The sequence below is a fragment of the Colossoma macropomum genome, unplaced genomic scaffold, assembly GCF_904425465.1.
Source record: "Colossoma macropomum unplaced genomic scaffold, Colossoma_macropomum, whole genome shotgun sequence".
NCBI classification, from domain to species: domain Eukaryota; kingdom Metazoa; phylum Chordata; class Actinopteri; order Characiformes; family Serrasalmidae; genus Colossoma; species Colossoma macropomum.
In genome coordinates, this window is record NW_023494810.1 from 8638690 (window position 1) to 8662986 (window position 24297).

General features: G+C 38.0%; 1 protein-coding gene across 1 annotated transcript in view; it reads left to right on the plus strand.

The window, feature by feature from the left end:
* Positions 1-9851, plus strand: part of LOC118799764 (metabotropic glutamate receptor 7) — a 304760-nt gene extending 294909 nt beyond the window's left edge. The window contains exon 10 of the mRNA XM_036559794.1: positions 8817-9851. Within this exon, the coding sequence (XP_036415687.1) occupies positions 8817-8866 (50 nt within the window). The 3' untranslated portion in view covers positions 8867-9851. The remainder of the gene's footprint in view (positions 1-8816) is intronic.
* The last annotated feature ends 14446 nt before the right edge of the window (positions 9852-24297 follow it).

Here is a 24297-nt window from a genome sequence, read left to right on the forward strand (position 1 = left end):
TGTATTCAAATGCTTCACTACAGGTACTTCACTGATATGTTGTTGATGTGTTACTGATACTCTGTTGAGTTTATTAAACATATACAAAGGACCACTCTAAATAAAGTGTTACCATGTATGTGTGTGTACCCCCATGGACCCTCACAGAGCAGGTGCTATTTGGCTGGTGGATCATTCTCAGCACTGCAGTAACACTGATGTGGTGGTGGTGTGTTAGTGTGTGTTGTGCTGGTCTGAGTGGATCAGACACAGGAGTTTTTAAACACCTCAGTGTCACTGCTGGACTGAGAATAGTCCACCAACCAAAAATATCCAGCCAACAGCGTCCTGTGGGCAGCGTCCTGTGACGACTGATGAAGGACTAGAGTATGACCAACACAAACTGTGCAGCAGCAGATGAGCTATCGTCTCTGACTTTACATCTACAAGGTGGACTGACAAGGTAGGAGTGTCTAATGGACAGTGAGTGGACACAGTGTTTAAAAACTCCAAGCAGCACTGCTGTGTCTGATCCACTCATACCAGCACAACACACACTAACACACCACCACCACTTCAGTGTTACTCCAGTCCACCCAAATAGTACCTGCTCTGTGAGGGTCCATATCACTTTTCAGTTTTTGTCATAATTTGAAAATAGCTGTTGTCCTTTACATTGTATGTAAATTTCATGATGAATGGACTAAAAAATGACTTGGAAAAAAGTCTGGTTCCATTGACCTACATTAAAAGTGAAGTATGTTTTTTCCTCATGAATTAGCTTGAAGTCCTTTGAAGTAAGTGGTAACAACAATGTTATACCAGTAGTGCTGAGTCACAGCCAACAAGCTATGCTTTCATTTTTACACCAATTATGAGTGAAAAACATTTTGAAAGTATATTGTGTGCGTGCTTCTAGCATAAAAAGGCTTATAGAGTTATAGTTAAATAATAAAGAGTAATAGCCAAAATAGCTAGTAATGATATGTGCAGCTAGTGTAATTATCATACCTTCAGTTTATTAATTTCACAGATATTAACCTTTCATTTTGTATTAAAAATAGTTTAATGCAGACTTTTAAATGTCAGTACTTATATAATGGTTCCAGTGCCGTTAATAGATCAAAAGAAAACATAAAGGATCTGAATTGGATCGTAACAGCTAAAATAACATTGGACCAGCTGTAAAGGTAGAAAAATAGTCAACATGGCCTTTTTGGCCTTCCAAATGTCCAACCTTTCCTTGTCAGTTTCTCCACTGTACTCAGGCCAGAGCACAGGCTTTAGGCTCAGTGATGCACACCCAAGTGAAATGAAGAAAAAGCCCCTGGTGTCCATGTTTCCCAGGCAAATGAAGCCTATGACATCCTAAGGGACCCCTAGCCACAGACGGCTCATGGCACATCTGGGACTCGAGCCTGAATCCCAGCTGTGGGCCACACAGCTGCTTTTTTTATGAGATGCACCCTCTGGGGGATGGAATGTGTCTGTATTAGTGTGTGTGTAGGGGAGTGGCTTCAAAAAATAATAAGAATAATAAAGTTTTAATGCCTTGCAGCAGCTTGTGCGAGCACACTGTTCTATTATTTACAGTCCGGGAAGACCATTTTAAACTGTACAAGAGCTGCTTTGATCTTGTTCATCAGTGCAAAACAATTAATGGAAAAATGCTCGTTGTGGCACCTAGAAATGGAGAAGTTCATGAACGCAGTGGTCGTGTGAGAGAAAACTTGCTCAAGCATGGAATCGCGTCCCACCGCTAAATTCCCAACACGCTGCGGCAGACTTCACTATAGATCCCAACAGAGCCGTGAACCATCTGTCCAAGGTGTCCCCCTATGCTCTCTCGCTCTCTTGCTCAGTCTTAGCCTTCAACCTCTAAATAATATTTATAGATATGTACGTATGCAAATATCCTCCGCCCTGGAATCTGCTCTGGGGAATGGGCTGTAATGATCAGAAGCAGAAGTGATGGTAGAACATAGTGTAATTACTCCAATCATTCAATCTTAGTGGCACATGCAAATTTGAGACATTTCATTACAGATGCTGAGAAGCATGGCGGTCCTATTAATTTTTTTTCTGCTTCTCTGTTTTGTTTGTTTTTAAGAAGCTAAAATATGGTCAGAATACTGATTAGATCTGCATTTTCTTCACATTACTGGGAAATCTAAATTAACATTATGCTGATTGGACTTCATTTATGAGACTCCCTGTAAATGGTGATAAAGAATAAACATCTTTTTATTGATGATTCTCACCAAAGCATGTAAAATAACCAGCAAAAAATGAGCAAATAAGCATCTTTTCTGTTGGTTTACAATAATTTCACATATTAAAGATGCATTAAAGGTTTACATAGCAGGTTTACATATGAAAAAATGATAAACGCCATCCATTAAAAAATGGGTTGACCTTAATGAGTTATTCTTAACACACATTTTGAACCCCAAGTGTATTTTCACATTATTGTCTTTAGTCAAGACATTGCAAGTTTCTTTTACAGCAGAAACAGTCAAACGCCGGCACTGTTATCGAGCAGAACCCAGTAAATCCGTTCAGCCAATCAGCACATAGTATTCGGATCAGGTGATGCAACACTGTGCAGCATGCAGGTCTTAAAATAATGGCTACTGCATATAAACGGAGCTCAGTGTGTCTAACAAAGAACCACTTTGGATTCAGCCATGGGTGCACAATTCATACTAGACCTAAACCCAATATTTGGTTGTAACATCCAAAATTTTATAACTCACATAGTGCACTATATAGGGAGCAGTGAGCCATTTGAGATTCAGCCTTAGGATTTTCTAAGGTTTGATCTTATATATGTTTAATATTGCCCATTAACAGGCTGTCTTTTTTGCACTTTTCAGCACTTTACCTACTTGTTTTATGTTAAAGCATGTTAAATATTGGACTTAAAAGAAACTTGTATCCAAGACTTTGTTTAACTCAAAAAATTAAATGACTGTTGGAGTTATCTGCTTTTGCTAAAAAGAAGAAAAAACAAACAAACCAAAAAAAAATCAGTAAAATTTAATTTTGTAAGTTTCCTGTATTTGAGTTATTTTTACTGAATCAAATCAACCCAAATTCACTTTGATTGATATTACCTGATTTTGCAAATGAACTTATAATAAATATAAATTATAACTTATAATAACTTAGCTGTTTTATATTAACAAAGCCTTGGCTGACCTGTTGATGTAAGAATGGGCATTATAGTGATGCACAAGTATGCAAATACAGACAGCTGACCAATTCACATTCAGCATAGAAGTCTCAGAAACTGAGCTAAATGAGGAACACTGTTCTTCCAAACAATATACCCTCAGCTGGGGTTTTGATGAAGGTGGTATGGACAGCACTAACACGTTAGTCCAGAATCTCCCCAAGGTGTTAAGTGTTGAGATGGGGTGACTCCAAAGGCCAGAATATCTGACTTACGTCATTTTTATACCTATTAAATTGTATTCAATTGGATTGGCAAAAATCTTTGCATGTAAAAACAGCCAGTGTCACATTCAAGTGTTACCCTGAGCTCTAAATTGTGCATTTGCCTTTGCAATGGGGCTTTTCTACACTGCAGTTTGAGTGTAATTACCCCCTATATGTAGTTGTGGGTGGACTGTTCATCCTTCACACAAAGGCAGGAGCATCATGGTCACTGAATGTGTACTTTTCACCACTATCTCCAAACATATTTTGTGATGTCTTTCCCATAGATTCAAACGCAGATGTCACTTTAGTCACTGTTGAAACACAGCCAGTTTGGACAGTCATGTAAAGATCCTGCCATCCATGTCTAAATAACGAACCCTCTTTTAAAGTCACTTAGATCGTCTCCTCTTGCCAGCTTGATCTAAAATCAAGGTCACTTAGGCTTCCTTAGCATGTTTGTCACAATTATCACAAAATACAATGTGTATGAAAATCTTTGTTTTTTCTGAGGAACTTATTTAAACACGGCTTTTTACAAAATGGCATTATGGGCTGCCGTCCACTGAGTTACTTGTTACTTTGCAGTTTATACAGCTGCTCTATTGGTGATCCATACAATTGCACAATGATCTAAAAGTACTGGTGAGTTTATCTATGATATACTCTTGACTGTATTTAAATGCAGCTTCGAAAAATGGCATAATAGGCTGTTGTCCATTGAGCTACTTGCTGCATTGCAGTTTATACAGCTGCTCTTCATCTAAATAATGATCCATCGAGTTGTCCAATGCTCTAAAAGTACTGATGAGATAACCTATGATATACTCCGGTATGTATATCATGACAATTTATCATGATAACACAACATATCGTCATATTAACCACCCCTAAATAATGTTAATTAAAAAAAAAAAGGCAGTGTCCTTAAATCTTAATGAGTCTTGCAACCGATCAGTGTGTTCTGGTCTACTGTTTAGTTGTTTAGCATCCAAGAAGCTGAATGCTCTTGTTAGAGCACCTGCTCTGAAAAGAAGAGCTTCAGATCCATCTCCATTCTCCACTGTAATTGTTCTCCTCCATCCACAGCAGGCAGTAGTTTGGCAGAACCTCAGTCTCTCCCATGTGGATTGAAGAAAAGAGATGAGAGGCATTTATAGAGCCGCTTGCTTTACGGATGTCCTGCCTGAGGTCAGGCGCCAGATAATGGCTTTCTTTCCCCCCCGTCCTGAAGATTCATTAGGTGCAGCAATGCAGGATTGCCGCTGTGTTGAGGCACCGTCGGCCGTCCAGCCAAATGAGATTTTAAACAGGGGTCAGTCTCTCTTTCCCAGTGCCCCGTTTTACAAGATGCCGTCGCCAACTACACTCCTAAAGTGCCTGTGTTTAAGTCCCACTCAAGGGTACCTTGCTGTGAGAATTACAGTGAAAAATGTCTTTTCCTTGCAAGTTTAAAGACTCTGAAGCACTTCTGTTGAAATTCAGTTCAGCTTTGTAACAGCGCTGTGATAAAATATTAACGTGTGCGTTCTCTTCTACCTCCTTTTCTGTCTCTCACTCACGAAGCAAGATTAGGTTAGGTCGCCCTTACCTCCTCCAAACCTTCATCATGAATGAATCATAATGTTTAATATATTTAATATTGACAATGCCTAATTAAATCCAGCCTTTATCAAGGACACATCTCTCAGAAGGCGTGTTTTTTTTTCTTTTTTTTTGGAGAAGTGACATTTACTTCAAATATGTGATGAGTAACTGAAACTTAAAGGTCACTATGATCTTTTCGCTTCTTGACCTTTAATTTTAAAGATTAGGAAATACTTTGACTTGCAAAAGAGTTCAAAAATGTATCTGGGAAAAACAAACATGATAATACCAGGATTAACTCTATTAGTTACAGAGAGGCTCCAAAAACACATTAACTCAGAGTTGGAAAGGTCAGACCGTTACAGCTGCATTAAGGCCTTTTAGGTTTTTTTCTTTGCCAAAATTGTAATCTGTCTAATCAAAATCGCAATTGCTTCTTCTTTTGTTGGAAGTGTTTTTCCAAAGAGCTTCTTGTGGATTCTGCAGAGTTTTCTTTTAGAATTTTGAATTACGTTTTCAGGCACATAGAACAACATTTCACTAATTATGTTTAGGAATGAATGTTGATTTCAGAATCATGTTGGTGTCGGTAGATAATTGTTTGAAATATGTAGTCGACATTGAACAGATGTTTAGATCCAGACGATATTTCAACCTGATATTGGATGATGTGTTTAGTGTACTCTGGAAGCACTGAATGCTTCGGTCTGTGGTTTTCAAACTGGAGGCTATGACCTCTTGGGAGGCTGCAGAAAATTTTCAAAAGTTGGATCTCCACACAAAAAAATGTTTTTTCAAGGGTTCTTTAGTAAAAGAAATGCACCAAAATGGTTCTTCTGTTGTTAATTCTATTGTTATTGTCAGGCTTGCAACAATAACAGAACACTTTTTGGAGCTGTACACGCACAGTTCCAAAGGGGTGGCTGGGGTGGCCATGGCCCTCCCTGAATCTGACTGGCCCAAATGTCGCAGCAAAATTTCTGCCAGGTCACTGGCTTCCATCTCGCTGGGGTGGGTTTTTACGCCTTCAAGAGGAGTTGTTTGCTGCTGACAGAACAACTCTCCACCCTTGCGCTCACATGTTCATCCCCCCTGCAATGCCCCCCTGTGCATGTGTCTATCAGCGATTAGTGAAACAACTCTACAACACTCAGGCCACTGTGCTCGCACTTTCTCTTAGCGAGTAGTATTGGTGAACAGTGGAACTGACACCCCCCCTCCCCCCACTTGCGCTTACAAACACTGCCTCCCCATCATACATTGAAACCACCCCAACCCCCTCCCCCACTGCACATTCATAGTGCCCCTCTGCCAAAACTACCTGCCACCCCTGGTAAAATTCTAGAACCCTCTAGAAGATATTCTCCATCAATATGAAGAACAATTTCGCCACACAAAGAACCATTTAAGCATGAAATGGTTCTATATAGAACTCATGGTTCTAAATAAAATCATTGTCTTCACTAAAGAACCCATGAAGAACAATCTTTTTGAAGAGAGTACTTAATAAGTTTAATATTGTTATTAATATTGTTTAATATTAAATTCATTTCAGCCATGTCTAAAAAAGTGCTAAAAATGGTAAATAATGTTAAACACCATTAAAATATGTTGGCAACCAATCACAGTTCATGGCCATATTGCTCTGTGATGTTGTAGCAGAGAACTGTGTCTCTATGTACAGGTCAGCAATTGCTAGCAAAATGGACAGGGCTCAAGATATGATCCTCGTTCATGAAGTGAAAGTAGTGGCATGTACTATCCACAAAGAGGGCCTTAGACTACAACAGTTTGAGAAATGCTGGTTTAGGTGACGCTGGGCTACTGAGCTAAAATATCTGAATTTGATTCATTTTACGGCATTTATAATCCTTTCATTTCTCTGTAATGCTAATCCAGGTGGATTTAGTCCCACGTTCTACATTTTTGTGTTTACACTGCAAAAATGATATCTTAACAAGAGAACACATCTTAAATGTAATCAATATATTTAATGTTTCTCATTGTGAGGTTGCTGAAATAATAAGATTATTTAACCTATTTTTATACATTTCTTCAAGGGTTCAGTTATTTTAAGTGAAAATGGTCCATATAATTTCTCAAAGCAAGATAACAATAACAAGATCTGCCAACTGAATGGCACTTTCACTAAATAAAATTACTTAAAATACATACATAGAGAAATAGGTTACAAAAAAAAAAAAAATTCATTAATCTTGCAATGAGAAAAAATACATATATTGACTAGATTTAAGATATTTCATGTGCTTAGATTTCATTTTATGCAGTGTATGTTTTGGCATCAATAGCTATGCAGATAAAAAGTATTGCATATCAGTCTCAGCCCACTAATCACATTTTTACATCCCTGGTTATAATACCATTGTTTTTCCTTCATAAAATAGTATCACTGGCTTGGATGAAAGGATGTAAGTAGAAGAGTAATGTTCTTTTTATTTGGTTTGGTGTCATATGTGCTCATTTTTGTTCACTTTTATGTGTTATATGGTCATTTTTTAGCCAAAGCAAAAGAGCCACTACATTCAATTCCAAGCTCTGCATGTTTGATATAATAGTGTCCTATAGCTGTGTTTGACATGAGTGAGCAGCATCTCACTTAGCTCTAACTCAGTCTTGTAGCGTCTATTCACACTACACCTTGATCACTGAATGTCTTCGTCTCTAAAGAAGCAGTATTTTTCTGCAGACTGTAATAGTAGTTTGGGTTGTTTTGATGAAATATGGTGTTCAGCAAATGCTAATAAATGATACGAAACTCAAGCAAAGTGTTTCATCTTTGCCTGTTTTTTAATCATTGAGAGCTCCCTCTACTGGATATTTGCAGACAACTTCCTATAACAGTGTGTTTGGGGTTAATTATACTTCACAGTCTAAACAGTATTTAGAGACAGTTTAAGGAATTAATAACACTGTTGGTCAAATAAATTCTTTTGTTGGTTGTGAAAATAAGTGAACACATTCTCTACAGAGAAAACACTTCAGCACATTTGAATGCACAATTACTGTCTATTTGCTGAATTTAACATATTGGGGTGGGGCTGTGCAAAAGTCAAAGCACCCTTTATATTTTATGTTTTTTTGTTCCCTAATATGTTAAACTGAGCAAATATGAGGGTGCATTGGAAAATTGTCATAAAATGCCATATTTAAGTTTGTTCCCATTAGACGTTGTGTTCACTCATTTTTACTCAGAAAATTAACAATAGATAGTAATAGTAATGTGATCTTTGCATACAACTGTATATCGTATTAATTTTTGTCCCAGTATGAACAAAACATTCAGTTGCACATTATTTTTTTTTTTGGGTAATAATTAACTGGTGAACTCAATCAATCACAGTTGCACAAAATAAATAAGTAGAGAGTATAAAATCATGCATGTACAATATACTTGCTGAATTTTTTTAATGAATTCTGGGAGATGACTCTGCTCTGCCCATGTGTGTTTGATGACATCATGGTAGTTTTGGTTTTCACCTAGCCTGAAAAACAATCTAGGCAAAGCAGTGATCACACAGAAGGGAAACATTGGTTCTACTGAAATTCAAAAATGCCAAAAATATTAATATTTTACGTCATGCTTTACTTCTTACAGTTTTATACCTGTTTGTTTGAGTAAATGTGGAATAGCTTGTACAAATCTCTCTTAAAATTCCTTGAAAAAAAATCATAAGTTAACTCAAACCTTCTTCTCACGATCAATAAATTGCTGATTTTTCTTTTTTTCCCTACAGAAAAAATTCAATATTCTTTCAAAATGAAAAGTCATCTTTCTTTTCTCTTCCTAGGTCCAGCTGCGAAGAAGAAGTATGTGAGCTACAATGACCTTGTGATCTAAAGGACCTCCATCAAAGGAGGGAAGCAATCAGTGAGGGATGCTTGGTCTTTTGCCGTTCTTATTTTTTTTTTCTTTTGGGCAAAAGGAGAAACGGGAGGAGGAAGAAGGCTTTTATGTCCCTTTGGTGTACTGCCCACACACATCCAAGGTCCAGGACAGTGATTGGGTCCGTGGCTGTACTGTATCTACACTCGAGGACATCAGTTGATATTTTAATATGTCCTTGGATATGAGCCAGAAGATGACAAAAAAAATAAAATAAATAAACAAAATGGAGAGAAAAAACATCAACTGAATCAAGATGTTCCAAAAAAATTCGCAGAAATGTTCTTTTGTTTGGGGGTTCGTTTTGTCCCATTTTTCCCAACAGAGGAAACACACTGGACAGAACATAATGGACAGGACGGTAGTCAACAATGGCACAGATCTCAGCTCCTGGCCCTGCAAAGACCTTTTCTCAAGGCGTTTTGCTCTGATAATCTTCAAAAAAGAGAAACTTTCTTCAGGGTGTCTCTCTAAGGGCAATGGCACAGCAAAAGGATCACAGGGCCCGGGGGGGCCACCTCTTGTCTTTACATGTACTTCCAAACTGCAAGTTTTCCAGACTTCCCCGTGCGAGTTCGTGTGGTTCTTTAGCATTCCTGTTACCTTTGCTGTTGGACTTTTTACATTTTCCGTTGGGAGGTTTTTGTTCTTATTTCTCTTCTTCTTTTTTCCTCGCCTCTTGGATGCACATTATATTAAAGCCATATTCTTCTCTTTGAGATGTCAACCCTGTTCCCAAATTCTTTTTTCTTTCTTTTGTTGCGCTCCTTTTTTTCCTTCTCCTGATTCATACGAGCATCCACTTCACATTCGATATACCTTTTACAGAAAGTCAGTTGCATCGTGAGGGTTTGTAGACCATCGACTGTGTTTTCAGTGACTTTGAGAAAATTTGCGATATACGAGATCTAAATTCTGACTGACAGTGTTCCATTTTTTTTCTTTTTTTTTTTTGAAGAGGTGTTCACGTAGCAGTTGTCAATGCATGCCTGATATGTTCGATGTTGAAGTAAACTAAATATGTCACCTGAAGAAGGCTGTTATTTTGGCCTGTTTTCAAAAAAATTACTTTCATTGATTTTTATTTTACTTTATTCTTCACTCCTTTCTCAGACATCCACACACTCAAGGCAGAATATGGCTTTAATTTGTTTCGGAATTTCTAACTGCCCCGCAACGTATGGAGAAATTGTGGAGAAAACAACAAAAAAAGATGAATATGAGTATATATTTAAAAAAAATGAAAAAAAAAGATTTCAAATGAAATAAAAAGCATGTATGTTTTATACTGTTTGTACTAAGTATATTCATGTTGCCCTTGCTGCTTATGTGCCAATATTGTGGGAGACATTTACGTTTGGCCACTCATGCAACTATACTGTGGTGTTGTCCAAGAATGTATCGATGAAATAAAACCATTTGGTTATTTTTATTTTTTAATTCCCAAAAAAGAAGATCAAATTCTGTTTATTTATTTAGTTATCTATTTATTTGGGTCAATGACGAGGCATTGAAAATGATCATTCTTATATGGATATGATGTGCATTTTTGTATCTGCAAAGCGTTTTATAACTGGAAACTTCAATTATACCACTGAGAAAATGTCAGGTGACACAACCACACATTCATTTTAAAAAGCGGTTTCACTTCATTTGGATAGTCCACTATAGTCCACTATAGATCATCTACAGCTGTTCAAATTATTAACAAACTATCTGTCTAAACTCACTTGATTCTAAACAGTGGTGGGCTTGGGGTTAGGATTTAGGTTGGAGGATTTAGGGTGAGGGTTGGGTTTAGGTTTTGAGTTGATGTCAAGGTAAGAGTTAGGATTTGGACCAGGGTTAGGGTTGTGTTTAGGTTTTGGGTTGATGTTGAGGTTAGGGTTAGGATTTGGACCAGGGTTAGGGCTATGTTAAGGGTAGGGTTAGGATTTTGACCAGGGTTAGGGCTAAGACCAGGCTGAGGGTTGGGTTTAGGGTTTGCATTGATGTTAAGGTTAGAGTTAGGATTTCGGACCAGGGTTAGGGCTAGGACCAGAGTGCTGGTTGGTTTAGGTTTTGAGTTGATGTTGAGGTTAGGGTTAGGATTTGGACCAGGGTTAGGGCTAGGACCAGGGTGAGGGTTTGGTTTAGGTTTTGAGTTGAGGTTAAGGATTGGATTAGAGCCAGGTTAAAAAAAAAGGTCAAATTAGTAGATATTTAGTTGAATGTAACTTGAAAAGTAAATTAGGTACCTACAAAACATCTAAAGGGGACTTTCCAAAGTATATATTTTACATATAAAGTATATATTTTACAGTTATTTTATGACCACTCAAAACATGTATAAACTAGTCTTTGTACTTGGACCCCTGTAAACGTCTTTGGCCATGAGCTCAAGTTTATGCATATACGTTTTTTTTTGTGTTCAAATGAATATACATTATTATAATCAGAACACCAGACCTGCCAACCTTGACGCATTTCGACAATGTACATCGATACCAAGCTGGTAATGCTAGTGAGTTTAATTGTGCACATGCAATTATTCAAGTGTAACAGCAGTAGGTGGCGGCGTCCAGCCTCGCGATAAACAGAAGAAGATAGAGTTTGACCAAGCATAGCGCTGGGTTTACTCCACTCAAGTGATAACAAATGCAAATGTCAATCATGTCAAGAGACTGCACACCGATAGCAACATGATACAGTATTTATCTCTTCTGTTCCCCCTCCTGACTCCGTCTGACTGGAAAGCTGAAATTGTGAATCGAGTTAACTTAACACAGACCAGCCAACCTTGGGAAAATATTTAATATCAGTATGTATCAGCCCAACGTCACGTAATTATGTAATTATGTAATTATGTGAAAAGCTAGTGTTTTGCACAGATTGTTAAACATGACTTTTCACAGTACTGCATTCATAATTATTATTGCAGCCAAATCCATAACTGTAATGACAGGAGCAGATCATGGCCGGATGAAAAAAGTGAGTGTGTTTGTCACAGAAAAACAATACCTAGAAAGTTACCGGTGTGTGCGTGCGTGCGTGTGTGCGCTGTCAAATGCTTTTTGGAAAGAGGTTAGGGAACCAGCCTTGTGACCAGAAGGTCGCTGGTTTGATCCCCTCAGCTGACAGTATGTGACTGAAGTGCCCTTGAGCAAGTCACCTAACCCTCAACTGTTCCCCAGGTGCCTTGGATAGGGCTGCCCACCGCTTCGGGCAAGTGTGCTCACTGCCCCTTAGTGAGTGTGTGTTCACTAGTGTGCATGTATGTGGGTGTTTCACTGCATGAATGGGTTAAATGCGGAGGTGGCTAATAGTTCTAAATATTTTTTTTTTCCAAATTTTTTTAGATCCACAAACATACTACATTATACAAATACAACTACAAAAACTATGTCTCTACATCTACCCCTAACCCCTCAGCCATAAACCACCCACCTCCCTAGAACCCATCCCTCCCACTAAAGCTGCTCCTGGGGATTTGACTGAAATAAACAAGATATCTAACAGGGTAAGAGTGGTCAAGATCAATATGTAAAAAATAAACTGAAATATGTACAAATTAATAAAAAAAAAAGTTTTTCTTTTGTTTGTTTTGTTTTTTTTGTTTGTTTTTTTCAAAGCGCTGCACAAAATATTTTCCCATGGTTGGCAAGTCTATAATACATTTTTTTCTCAATCAGCCTAACCGTGACTCAGAAATGACTAATTTTTTTTTCAATATTTGTCATTGGCAACTCACCATGAAGTTCATTCAAGGTCTTGGTACAATACCCATTCTTTCTTAAAAGCATGCCAAAATAAAAGCGCTTTGTTGCTGGTTGTGCCACGTGACATTTGAGAAAATCAGAATTTTCAGTGCAGAGTTCAGTGCAAAACTCTGCCCTGAAAATGCTTTCACTTGTAAAATAATGGTAAAATAATGTAACAAGTATTTATTGAATTAAGAAAAATGAACATGCACATCATGTCATTGACCCATTATGTTTTATGTTTGTCATCAGTGAGAATCCTTCTTTAATACATTTACAGCTTAAAGAAGCAGCTTGTGAGTGAACCAAAGATTGGAACTTGCCAGTTTTCAGCAAATTACTACATCCATGGTTTTAAAGATGCCTTAAAACTCCATTATATGAGGCTCAGGCAAAAGTATTTGGTCAGTGACATCCCTTCATGCAGTGATCCACAAACTTTTAACAACATTTACTAGACTTTAGTAACTATTATATTTTAGTAGCTCAATACAGATCCTGTCTGATAGAATTCAGGTATAAAACATTAAATAACTGCTTTAGGCTACATATTAGTAACAAGGGCCATGCATTACAATGTTTCCTAAAGCCACTCGCACAGAACCAGAAGGAGAATTTGTTCCCAAAGAACTTTTATCTGCAGCAATTTTTTTCTTCAGAGCAAAGCAGGTTTATTCTTCATTTATGCAAATATGCATAACTGGCAAATTTGTTTTCTTTTTATATTCACTTGTTTACCAGCCAAAAGATTTTGCTTTTATACATAACAGCATGACCCCCTAAAATTCCCCGAGCTATAGAATGCCATCCTATTTATAGCACTTCTTTAAAATGACACAGCGCTCTGCATAGACAGAGCTTTCCACAAGATAAATGCTCTACAGAGGTTTCATTATTTTGTTTAGTTTGTCTTTTTTATTCTTTCTCTTATCTCAGTGTGACCTGATATGCATTCTTTTGCTCATCGAAGTGAATGCAGTTAAATTATATATACAAAAAAAAAGATGGCAGTTAGTGGCCATCTCATTAGAAGATGATTATCAATTACCAGTTGAAAACTGGACCAAGTTAATGAGTCAGTACATTTCTCAGGTTCTTTTCCATCCATGAAGAGCTAATTGGTCCTATTACATAAAACCTCCAATGGTCTGTTTCATGGATATTAAGAAAGACTGGATCTTGAATGTACTTGGTAGATGGGCTGTGAAACCAATTCCAAGAAGTGGAAACAGAACAGAATATAAAGAGATTATTGCAGCTCCAGACTTACATTATTTTATTGCCTTGTTGCTTTGCAGCAAGTAAGTTAACTAATTAGGCTGGACATAAGTTAGCTAGGTGGCTAACTGACAGCAGTCAGATAAGATGGCTAATTATAGTAATATACTTCCTTACAAACTAATAACCTGCAAAGATGACCATGTTAGCTGATCAATTTCCCATATTCTTTGAACTCAGCTTTTAGTTAATTAGGTAAATCTCTGACTAAAGCACTGACTTTAGCAAGAGACTTTAGCTAATGTTAGCATTGGGTATTGGCAGCTAAAAAAAAGCCTATATTTTAAATTAATCGGTCAGTCAGAAGTATCACTGCACTTTTTATCACAATCATCAATTACAAGTCTAAAAGCTAATTTGACCTTGGTCTTCATGGCCAAGATTCTAGCCCCTCTAAAGAGACATGGATGAATATGAATCTTGATAGTTTTTTTTTTTTTCACATTCATCAGCCACACTGATAGGGCTTATAATAGAGGTCTGCACTGGACCAATTTTTCAGTCCTGCAAGATTTCATCCCACTCTGTACTGCCTGCAACCTAAATATGTTTTCCCGCTCCCGCCCGCAGACCCAAATAGCTGGTTTCCATTTGCATCAGTCACAACTGAAAATGACTGCCATATGTCAGACTTGCATTTAGTTATGTTTATTCTCATGTAGTCACCTTTATTAAGAGCTGTGGCTGTCTGACTGTCTGAGAGCTCCACCATCTCTGTGATTGTTCACATGATTAGCTGCTTCTATTCAGAATTCAATTTATCGCACTCACACACACACATACACACATTATCTAAGCCACTTATCCTTCTGGGTCGCAGGGGTGCTGGAGCCCATCCCAGCGGTCATTGGGTGGAAGGCAGAAAACACCCTGTATAGGTAACATTTATTTAGAATGAGTTAATTATGTTTTGTTGTTTTGGTGTTAGATATTATTTATATATGCTAACTATTAAGTGATTGTTATCATATTATTTAGGCTATTAATGTACGCATCTAAATGTGTTGACCCGCTCCACTCGCATTGTGCTGGATAACCACGCGATCCTGATCCGATTGGGTCACATGTGCACTGTAGGACCTCTACCCTATAATACCAACTTAGTATATGATTTTTATGAAGGAATTGGTGATGATCAAAAGAGGACCTTTAAATATTTAAAGTGGAATAAAGGCACAAGAGTGCAAGATCTCAGCACCTTGTATTACACAAGATGAATTACATTTGTAACACTTCCATTGGCATCAGAGGACAATGAGTGTGAGAACATTATCAATGAACCTTATCAGTGCAACACAACTGCAGCATCTAATAGCTTTGCAAACCTATTATTAATTTATTACACCTACCTAAAAATGTTTTAATTTAGTTCTAACTGGTTGAAGAGCATTATTTTAGGCTTCAAATGCAAGAACACTAACATCTTGCAGAGTAACTGTTCAGATTTGCTTCAGAGCCTCACGTGGTGGTGATCTTTAAAGGAGGTCTATCCTTGGTACAGCTACCAAAAGGAAAAGAGGGGGTATAAAAGGAAAAGAATGACCATAAAAAGCTCTTTCTGTGAAGTTATCCCAAGGCACTACGTGAAATGTATCCTTTCCACCAAAAGTCTGGGAAGCCATGTCCTGCATGACAAAAAAAATGCCATCAAAGCTGGCATTGATTGGCGGGGCTTTAGCCCACACATCCCCGTGCCTAACTGACAGAGTGCACATTCAGCAGAAAGCTGCGTATGCTGGGGTCTCCTGCTCGTCACATACTGACAGAACCATCTCTCGGTCAAGGCCAGGGAGACAAAGTGTGATGGGACAAAGTCTCTTGGAGGTTTTTGGGCCGTGTAAATGCAAAACTGCACGCTTTGCAAAAGACGTTTGCTAAACTGCTTTCCGTGGCCTGGTTGCCACTCAACTGTGTGATTCCAGTGTCATAAGTTTTTGGCTTGGTTGAACCAGACAATTTCACAGTAGCAAATTAAAGGGTAAAGCTGGAGGATCTCTGCTGCAGAATCTTGGATGATTTACTTCAGAACATCTATTTTGTTGGTGCCGTTTCTCCAATAGTATAACCATTTCTTAATTGTTTTTCAGAACATAATCATTTTCAGATGGCACCTTATTGGATTAAGCAATAGTATGCACTCTAAACCCTGCTCCCAAATGGATTCTTTGGAGATATGCCTTGGAGGAACCGCATTTGGTGTTCTAAATAGCCTTTCAATGGGTGTTTCTTTTAAGAAGCTTTGTTGTAAATGAAGCCTTTTAAACACTGAGGACTTTTGCAGAATGCAAAGAAACTTTACGTTCAAGCCAAGAACCATTTTAAAAAACTTTATATTTAGTAATACACTCTTCTTAATCTACTCATACTCTTAACCCTGCTATAAAAGGATTTCTGTCATACGCAGCCTCATTCTGCAGGCCCCCTAGTGGCCATTCTACTGGAATGAAAGTCAATGTAGATGTTTTTAATGAATGTAATTAAATAAAATGTTTTCCCTTAACTCTGCTATCAGATTACATAGGACTAAAAAGTTGACTTTGTGTTGAGCTGCTAGTGAGCAATAAGGAGTGAAAGGGGAGAAGTGAGAACTCTGCTATGAAACCTAATCACACCTCCTGAGACAATATGGACAGCACAACTGCGGCTTTCTTGATGTTGAAAAAATATGTACAATTGATAGAGTAAAAACACTGACAGAGTTCAAAACACTTAAAATTTGCTTGCTTGCTTTATTCATTAAGGTGAGCATTCAGTTTGCTTCTGTGTTCATAAATCATTCCAATCAAAATGCATTTCGTTAATGTTAGTGAAGAAAAAATGAGGAGGAACAGGTGGAAACGTCATTTTATGACTACTGATGAATAAAATCTATGACAAAAATTTGACCAAGCGAAGCACTAAACAGGCAGCATGGAAAGTTGAAAAAGTGCAAAAAAATCTGATGCGTAATCTCCATTTACATGCTCACTACAAGTAATCAGATCCAAAATTCTGTGCATGTTACCATGACAACAAGCATCACGTGAGTCCCGTCAGCGTGACATGAGCAGCAGTGAGCAGTGCTTGTGTTTTTAATTGCTTTAAAATAATGTCAGACTCAGGAAAACGTACTTCACATGTCCTTATTAAAGAAGGCCGAGAGGAAGACATCATGATCTGAGACACATAAGCTGGACGTCCATCCCACCGCCGTCTTTTAAAGCTTAGAGCATAAACTTCGTCTCCTCTGCAGACCAGTTTCTGCTCCGCCATGTTGAATGTTATAAACTTGTGCTATGACGCAACACACATGCGCAGAACATACTTAAACTTTCCGATTGGGAATGTAATCAGATACAGGCGTTTACATGGCTATTATTCTTCTATTTCATGGATTACTTACAGGATTACCCACCTCGTTCAACTGGATAGAAACTGTATTCTGAATAGCCTCAATTGAAATAGTCTATCCCGGTTAAGGTGAATACATGGAAATATTCTATTCTGATTGAGCTATTTAGTTGGATTATTAACAGCTTATTAGGCTGCATGTGAACGTGGCTATTGAGTCATGTTTCAGCTAAAAAGCCACCCAGTTAAGCACAGATGCTAGCTAGCTTTAGAGTAGGTGAAGACAAAAGATCTAGCTACTCCACATGCAAATCTCAGAATTATCTCTCCATATTTCAGTCCATAGGAGCAAACAACAACCCAAGACCAAGAAGAAGAACAAAGAAGACCGAGATGAAAAAATCAAAGCTGGTCACAAATAGCTATGTCCCTGATTTGATGAGGTCTTTCCCTCTATCAAAAAAGAAATAGCAGGTGTCAATAAAACCCAATTTGTACTATCCACGGGAAGCAAGTTATTAACCTGGCAGCCAGGCACTGTAGGTTCATGTTTTGGCCTTTCCATTTACTTGAGTGGCGGACTCAGGATATAGAGGGGAACCTATGAAAGTCGCATTGATCTCTTTCAACTGCATGCTAAGTAAGTATTTGACATTTCATCGCAGGTCTTTTCTAGCAGGAGCAGAATGGTTTTAACTCCATCCTCCCTGGAAGCGGGTAGCTGCATAAGAACCTCCATGACACAGGTGAGCCAGCTTAAGTCTCTTTTGCATGGCGCACAGTCACTCTGATGAAAATGGGCCGATTACCTCGCCTCCACTCATCCTTAATCACAGAGATGAAATGTCAAGCGAGGGAGGGAATATTCATGAGGGCCTGCTATTGATCGCTGTATATTTATTGAGCATTATCAGGATCTCCACTCTGGCATATTCAGAGCACCCTGCTTGTCCTTGGATTTGGTGGTAAACTTGCTTCTAGTGGTTGTACATCAGCTATTGGGTCATCTATTTTCAGCATGTCAATATACACACCAAAGATTCTATAGATGCAATATAAACCTTTTAAAAACAATAACCATGAATTTATTTGTTTTTTTGAATTTATTAAACGGTATGTCCAAAATTTTCTGGATGGCCCTTTTAATAAGTGAATGTAGCTAATTTAAGGTGCAGCAATTGCAGTTAAGTCACAGTTAAGGTCACCATACTTATACTCAGTGCCACATGTGGGGTTGCATGACTGGTTCATTTTGAAACTTTGACTGATCATGTAACTTCCTTTTTCCCTTTTGATGGCAGAGAAAGGATTGTTGTGGACACAATTAGCTGTTCTTCACCGCTTTAGTGTTTGTATTCAAGGAAAATAATAAAAAGCAGCAAACAGATGAAGCCAACCATTTTGCAATCATGCATGCAGAAAAGTGATGTAGGGAACTGCACAATTGATCCTTGGCAAGAAGTCTTGTTTGTGAAAACCAATCAGTTATAATGAGCCTAGAATCCGTCCTCAGTGTGGACTCAAGCATACAAGACAAGTGTGAAAATGCCCTAACTGTGCCGGGAACCCCCTGCAGCCAACCTCAACTGGAAATAGCCAGGCCCACCACCCTTTGTCCCTGCATTGTTGGCCCAGATCCTGGTTCTTGGTGGCTTTCCTTTCTGAGGCCTCTTCACATCCATCTTGCCATGGGACTGTTCACCTCCTCAGACCATATGACCATACCAGGCCTCAGGGATGTTTGGACAACCTGGGGAAAGTGTAGTGCATTTAACTGGCTAACATTAGTTACCATAACAACTGACAAAATACCACAGCAAGCAAAGGCTAATTTATCAGAGTATTGCTTTTTACAGCAGTAGGTTTAGATGTCTGATCGAACAACACAATGTTGGAAAGGTTTAGTTGGAAATGGGGTGCATGTAACAAGTTATCGACATCTGGTTCTTGCAAAAAGCACATGCATGCTACACACACATACACATACACATACACTTAAAAAATAGAAAATGCAGAAGTACAGCATGATTCAAAAAGATTCATCCTATTTCAAAATGATTTATTTCATTTGTAAATCATTACAGAACGATGCAGTAAATTGTAAATGGTTTAAGTGAGAATAAAATTTATCATGTAATTTTACAAATGCTCAATATGAACCTCCTCCAGCTGTACGGACAACATCAACACCATAGTCACATTCATCCCATACTCGATTGAGCGTGTCGGGTGTCACTGCACTCATGGCCCTTTAGTGCAATTACAGAGATCGTCCAGTGTTGTGGAACCAACAATGAACGCTCTGAACTGTTGGAAGTTCACTGCTGACGAAAATCACGTTGCACAGTTATGACGGATTCACTCTTATTGAAGTGGAGAACACAGAACGCTTTCTGCTCAGGGGTCTTTCTCTCCTCATAGACTGAAGGGAGCCATCTTCTGGTGACAGTCAGAAACTCTATGACCCCCTCTTTCAATTGTTATGTGATTGGTTCCTCACGGTTGTAAAAATATGGTGCTTTGAAATCGGATGAATCTTTTTGAATCACCCTGTATATTGCAGATGTTCAACCTGAGGACAGCAAGAACATCAGGTCAAAGATCAAGTCTTCATGACTCTGTGCTTGCCCTGAGGATGAATGGCATTGCAGTAGAGCATCATCTGTGCTCTTAGTGCCAGATACATTGTATAAGTTGGAATTTAAGAACCAGTCACATGCATTCCTTGGGAACATCCTATGGATGCATTATTGGAAAGGTGGAGTTTTCCATGCAACAGGTACTTCTTTGCAGGTATAGATGTCTGATGCCAGCCAGACCAATTACCATATATCCAATCTCTAGTATACATCACTCAAGATATATACGTCTGTGTCTTGGAAACTTATTGTTGTTGCAGATTAACAACCCTAACCCTTCAATTTATTTTGTATGCAGTGTTCTTCCTAACTGAACAAGATCCTGTTTTATTTTGGCGACCGACAATTATTTGCCAATTGTTTATCAATGTTTTTGTCATTTTTTACAGTACCAAACTTCGCTTAACCATGACCAAATAATATACATTGTTAGCTAGTTAAAGCAGCACTATGTAATCTTTCTGTTGGCGTATCAACGTTATACACACAAGTTAAAAAAAGATGGTCCAACTCGATGTTTAGGTCTCAAATGTAAAATCAACATTATACTAATGAAGATATGATGACAACAGATTATTCACTCACGTCCTTCACCAAGTAACAACTGAAAACTCAGATTCATCTGCTTGTAGGGGGTCCGAAGCACAACCTATATCACAAAATGTTCTTCTACATGTTGCATGCAATGATGTATTTCCACCAGAGAGGTCTCCAAATCCCCAAAACTGTCATAGTGTTGCTTTAAGTGGCCTTTAGAAAATAGCACAGCCTACCTATCACTGTCAAAAGAAACAGTGGAGCAGGCTAATGCTGTATTTACATGTTGGTGTTAGGTGGCTTTTTGTATGACCAATGGTGATAGCTTTTGTTGAAAATTTGTGAGAGCTTTGTCAGCTCCTTTTATTTAAGCAAGTTAGAAAAAAGTCATGAGAATTCAAGAAAAGCATTGAAAGGACAGTAACATTTCAGTAAATTTTTAGTGGGATAATTTTTTCAACAATCAAAAACCTGTGGGGGTGGGCTGGGTTTCCAGTGGGGCACCTAAGTATGCTTGGGCTGCCCTGCAGCTACGCGCTTCATCGAGTTTTTCGATATCAGTACCTGACCTTACTAATGCTCTTGTTGTTGAATGCAGTCAAATCTTCATAGCAATGTTCCAACATCTAGTGTGAAGCCTTCCCAGAAGAATAGAGGCTGTTACTGCAGCAAAGAGGAGACAAACACTCTATTAATAGCTTTGATTTAATAAAGAACAGAGAAAAATAAAAGATAAAAGACAGATATAACATCTTAAACATTATCACTATAGAAACACAAGTAAGTAATATTCTGGCATATGCTGTGCTCATCAAACTAGTGTGCTTAACCACCCCTGCAGTATTTCCCAGCATTGAAATTGAAGAAATTGCTAGAGAGGTTTCTCTTTTTGGACATACAGAACATCTCCAGAGCCTGGTGGGGCACAATAAACTGTAGGGACAGCAGCCGACTCCTCAATGAAACTACGCACAAACCTGATCCAGACACAAATGCACTCCATCAATGAAATTACAATTCACAAATTAATGTAATGTGGTGCAGGAGTGGAAGTGGAGACGGGAATATGAGTGATACGATAACGACATTAGATCTCACAAAACCTGGTTATACAGCATCACATTAAAAATCCAGTTATCTAGCAGTAAATGATCATTGTGGTCTGCAACTACATATCCAAAGCAACATATCAGAGCAGGGGAACATTGCTTTTTGGGCATTAGCAATAACACACCTTGTAATAATGCAGAATGACTCACCAGCGATGTTCACTGCTCGAAAAGAAAAGATGCACGACAATCTTTCATTTGGGCAAACTTGTCAAAAACTTTTGTCTCAAAGTCCACTAATCCATGAATGGATGCAACTAATAGCATAGCAAGGGCAGCAAGGAAAGCAGAAGAGTGTTTTTAGCTACACTCACAGTCAGCCATGTTTTTCTCTTGAACCATTCTGGACTGAACGAGCAGTTTTTGTCCTTTCCAGCCGGAATGATGTTGAAATCCTCTGGCTGGTGTGTCCCAAACGTTTAATCTCTAATTTCTGCTTTAATGGCTGAGTACCAAATTTATCAATTAATAAATTTTTGGCTTCTTAAAATCTGCTAGAATAAGTATCTTTGCACAAAAAAATAAACAGCTACACAGAAGCCACTCACTGACTCACTGAGAGGGAAGATGGTTTATCTACACAGCTCTCCTATAGATATACAGTCCAATTAAAAGGATTTGCCCCCTTGTCTCAGTTATCATACATTCTAGGACAAAGAGAAGCTTATCAAACACAAAGCAAATTGGTAAAAATTATTTCATTTATTTGAGGAGCAAGATAACTAACATGCGACCTACTTGTGTGAAAAAGTAACTGCCCCTTGAAACAAATACCTTGTGAGATCTTTAGCAGCAATCAACATTCCTTTTGATTTAAAATCAGCCTTTCACATCATTGGGAGCCCATTCTTTACTTTCTGCAGAACTGCTTTTATTCAGATATACTGAAAGGTTTTTTGAGCATGATCTTGTTTGAGGCCACATCATCTTTACAGGGCTCAAATCAGGACTCTATCTAGACCACTCGTAAACATCAATATTGTTCATTTACAGCCATTGATGTCAATTTGCTTCTCTGTTTTGGATGATTGTCTTTCAGCTTCATCTCCTGGACAGTTGAACTTTTGGTAGGCCGTCCACTCCTGAGAAGATACAGATAAGTGGTTCAGTAATATCCAGGACTCAAATATGTGGTTTTGTAACCCTTTCCTGACTGATTTTTCAACTACTTTTCTTTCTCATTTCTTCTTTTTTTTCCTTTGGTCATGGCTTAGTGTGTGGTAAAAACTTTGTAATGATAAACTGTAATATGAGTCAGGTTTATATTCAGCAGTGCTTGAACCAATTACATTTGGTTCATTTGCAGGGGTCACTTACTTTTTCACATGTTGGATGTATTTGCTCCTTAAATAAATGAACTAATTTTGAAAATACGTTTTGATTTAAAAATTCTTTTTGTCCAATTTCACAAGACCTAAAAGCAGTCACTGTGTAAAATATGCAACGTTAAAGGAAATCGAGCTATGATGGAGATAAGGAGCTATTCTTTGCCAGAAGAAGGGTGTTACAGAGAGAGGACTAAAATAGACAGAGCAGAGATTGCCACGTCATTATACTATCATTCTGTCATTCATACTAATATATCTACTACTGGGTTTCGTAAGATTGTCTTTGAATTTTCTCGTTAACTTTTTCATGCATTTATTTCTTTTAGTCATTCATTGTTGCAAATTAGATAACATGTGAACTGAATCCACTTCAACAAATAGAGGTTGAGTTATTATGGCCATTTTGTTGTACTATCTACATGAAATTATGTAATAATATTTAAGAATAATTACATTGCGAATTACACAATAAATTGCATTTAATTTATTCTGAGACTATATATATCTTTTTTTAACCCAATTTTTTCCCTCCAATTTCCAGTCCCACCTAGGTGTCCCTCCATTGTGCAGTCCTACCAAGCTGGGAGGGTGAAGGCTGGCACATGCTTCCTCCTAGACATGTGAAGCATCACAGCTTTTAAAACTGCCGTTAATGCGACAGCATTTACTTTCTAAGTAAAGTCTTAGAAAAAGTTGCTTTCAAACAACTAAATACGTATCTAATATCAAACAATTCATATGAGAAGTTTCAGTCAGGTTTTCGTTCTAACCACAGTACACAGACAGCATTGATTCGCGTTATGAATGACCTCAGGCTCAGCGCTGATGCACAAAATCCTTCTATTTTGGTTTTATTAGATCTTAGTGCAGCCTTTTGACACCATTGACCACAAGATTTTACTCCAGCATCTTGAATGCTGGGTCGGCCTCTCAGGCACAGTTTTAGAATGGTTTAAATCATATTTAAGTAATAGGCAGTTCATGGTTTCACTTGGAAATCATTCATCAAAACAATTTGCCGTTTCTTGTGGAGTCCCCCAAGGTTCAGTCTTAGGGCCTTTGCTTTTCTCTTTGTACATGCTACCTCTAGGTGATGTTATTAGGAAACATAGTATAAATTTTCATAGCTATGCTGACGACACCCAGCTATACATTTCTATTCCTTCTGAAGATCAAGACTCTGTAGACAGACTAACCAGCTGTGTGTCAGATATTTCGCAGTGGATGTCTCAAAATTTTCTGTAATTAAATCATGAAAAACTGAAATACTGGTCGTTGGTACAGAAACTCAGAGAAAAATAATTTTTGAGAAATTTGGTTCTTTAGCTTCATCTACCAAACCTGAAGTACGAAACCTGGGTGTGATCTTAGACTCTGATCTCTGTTTTATCCTGCATATAAACACGGTCACTAAAGTAGCTTTTT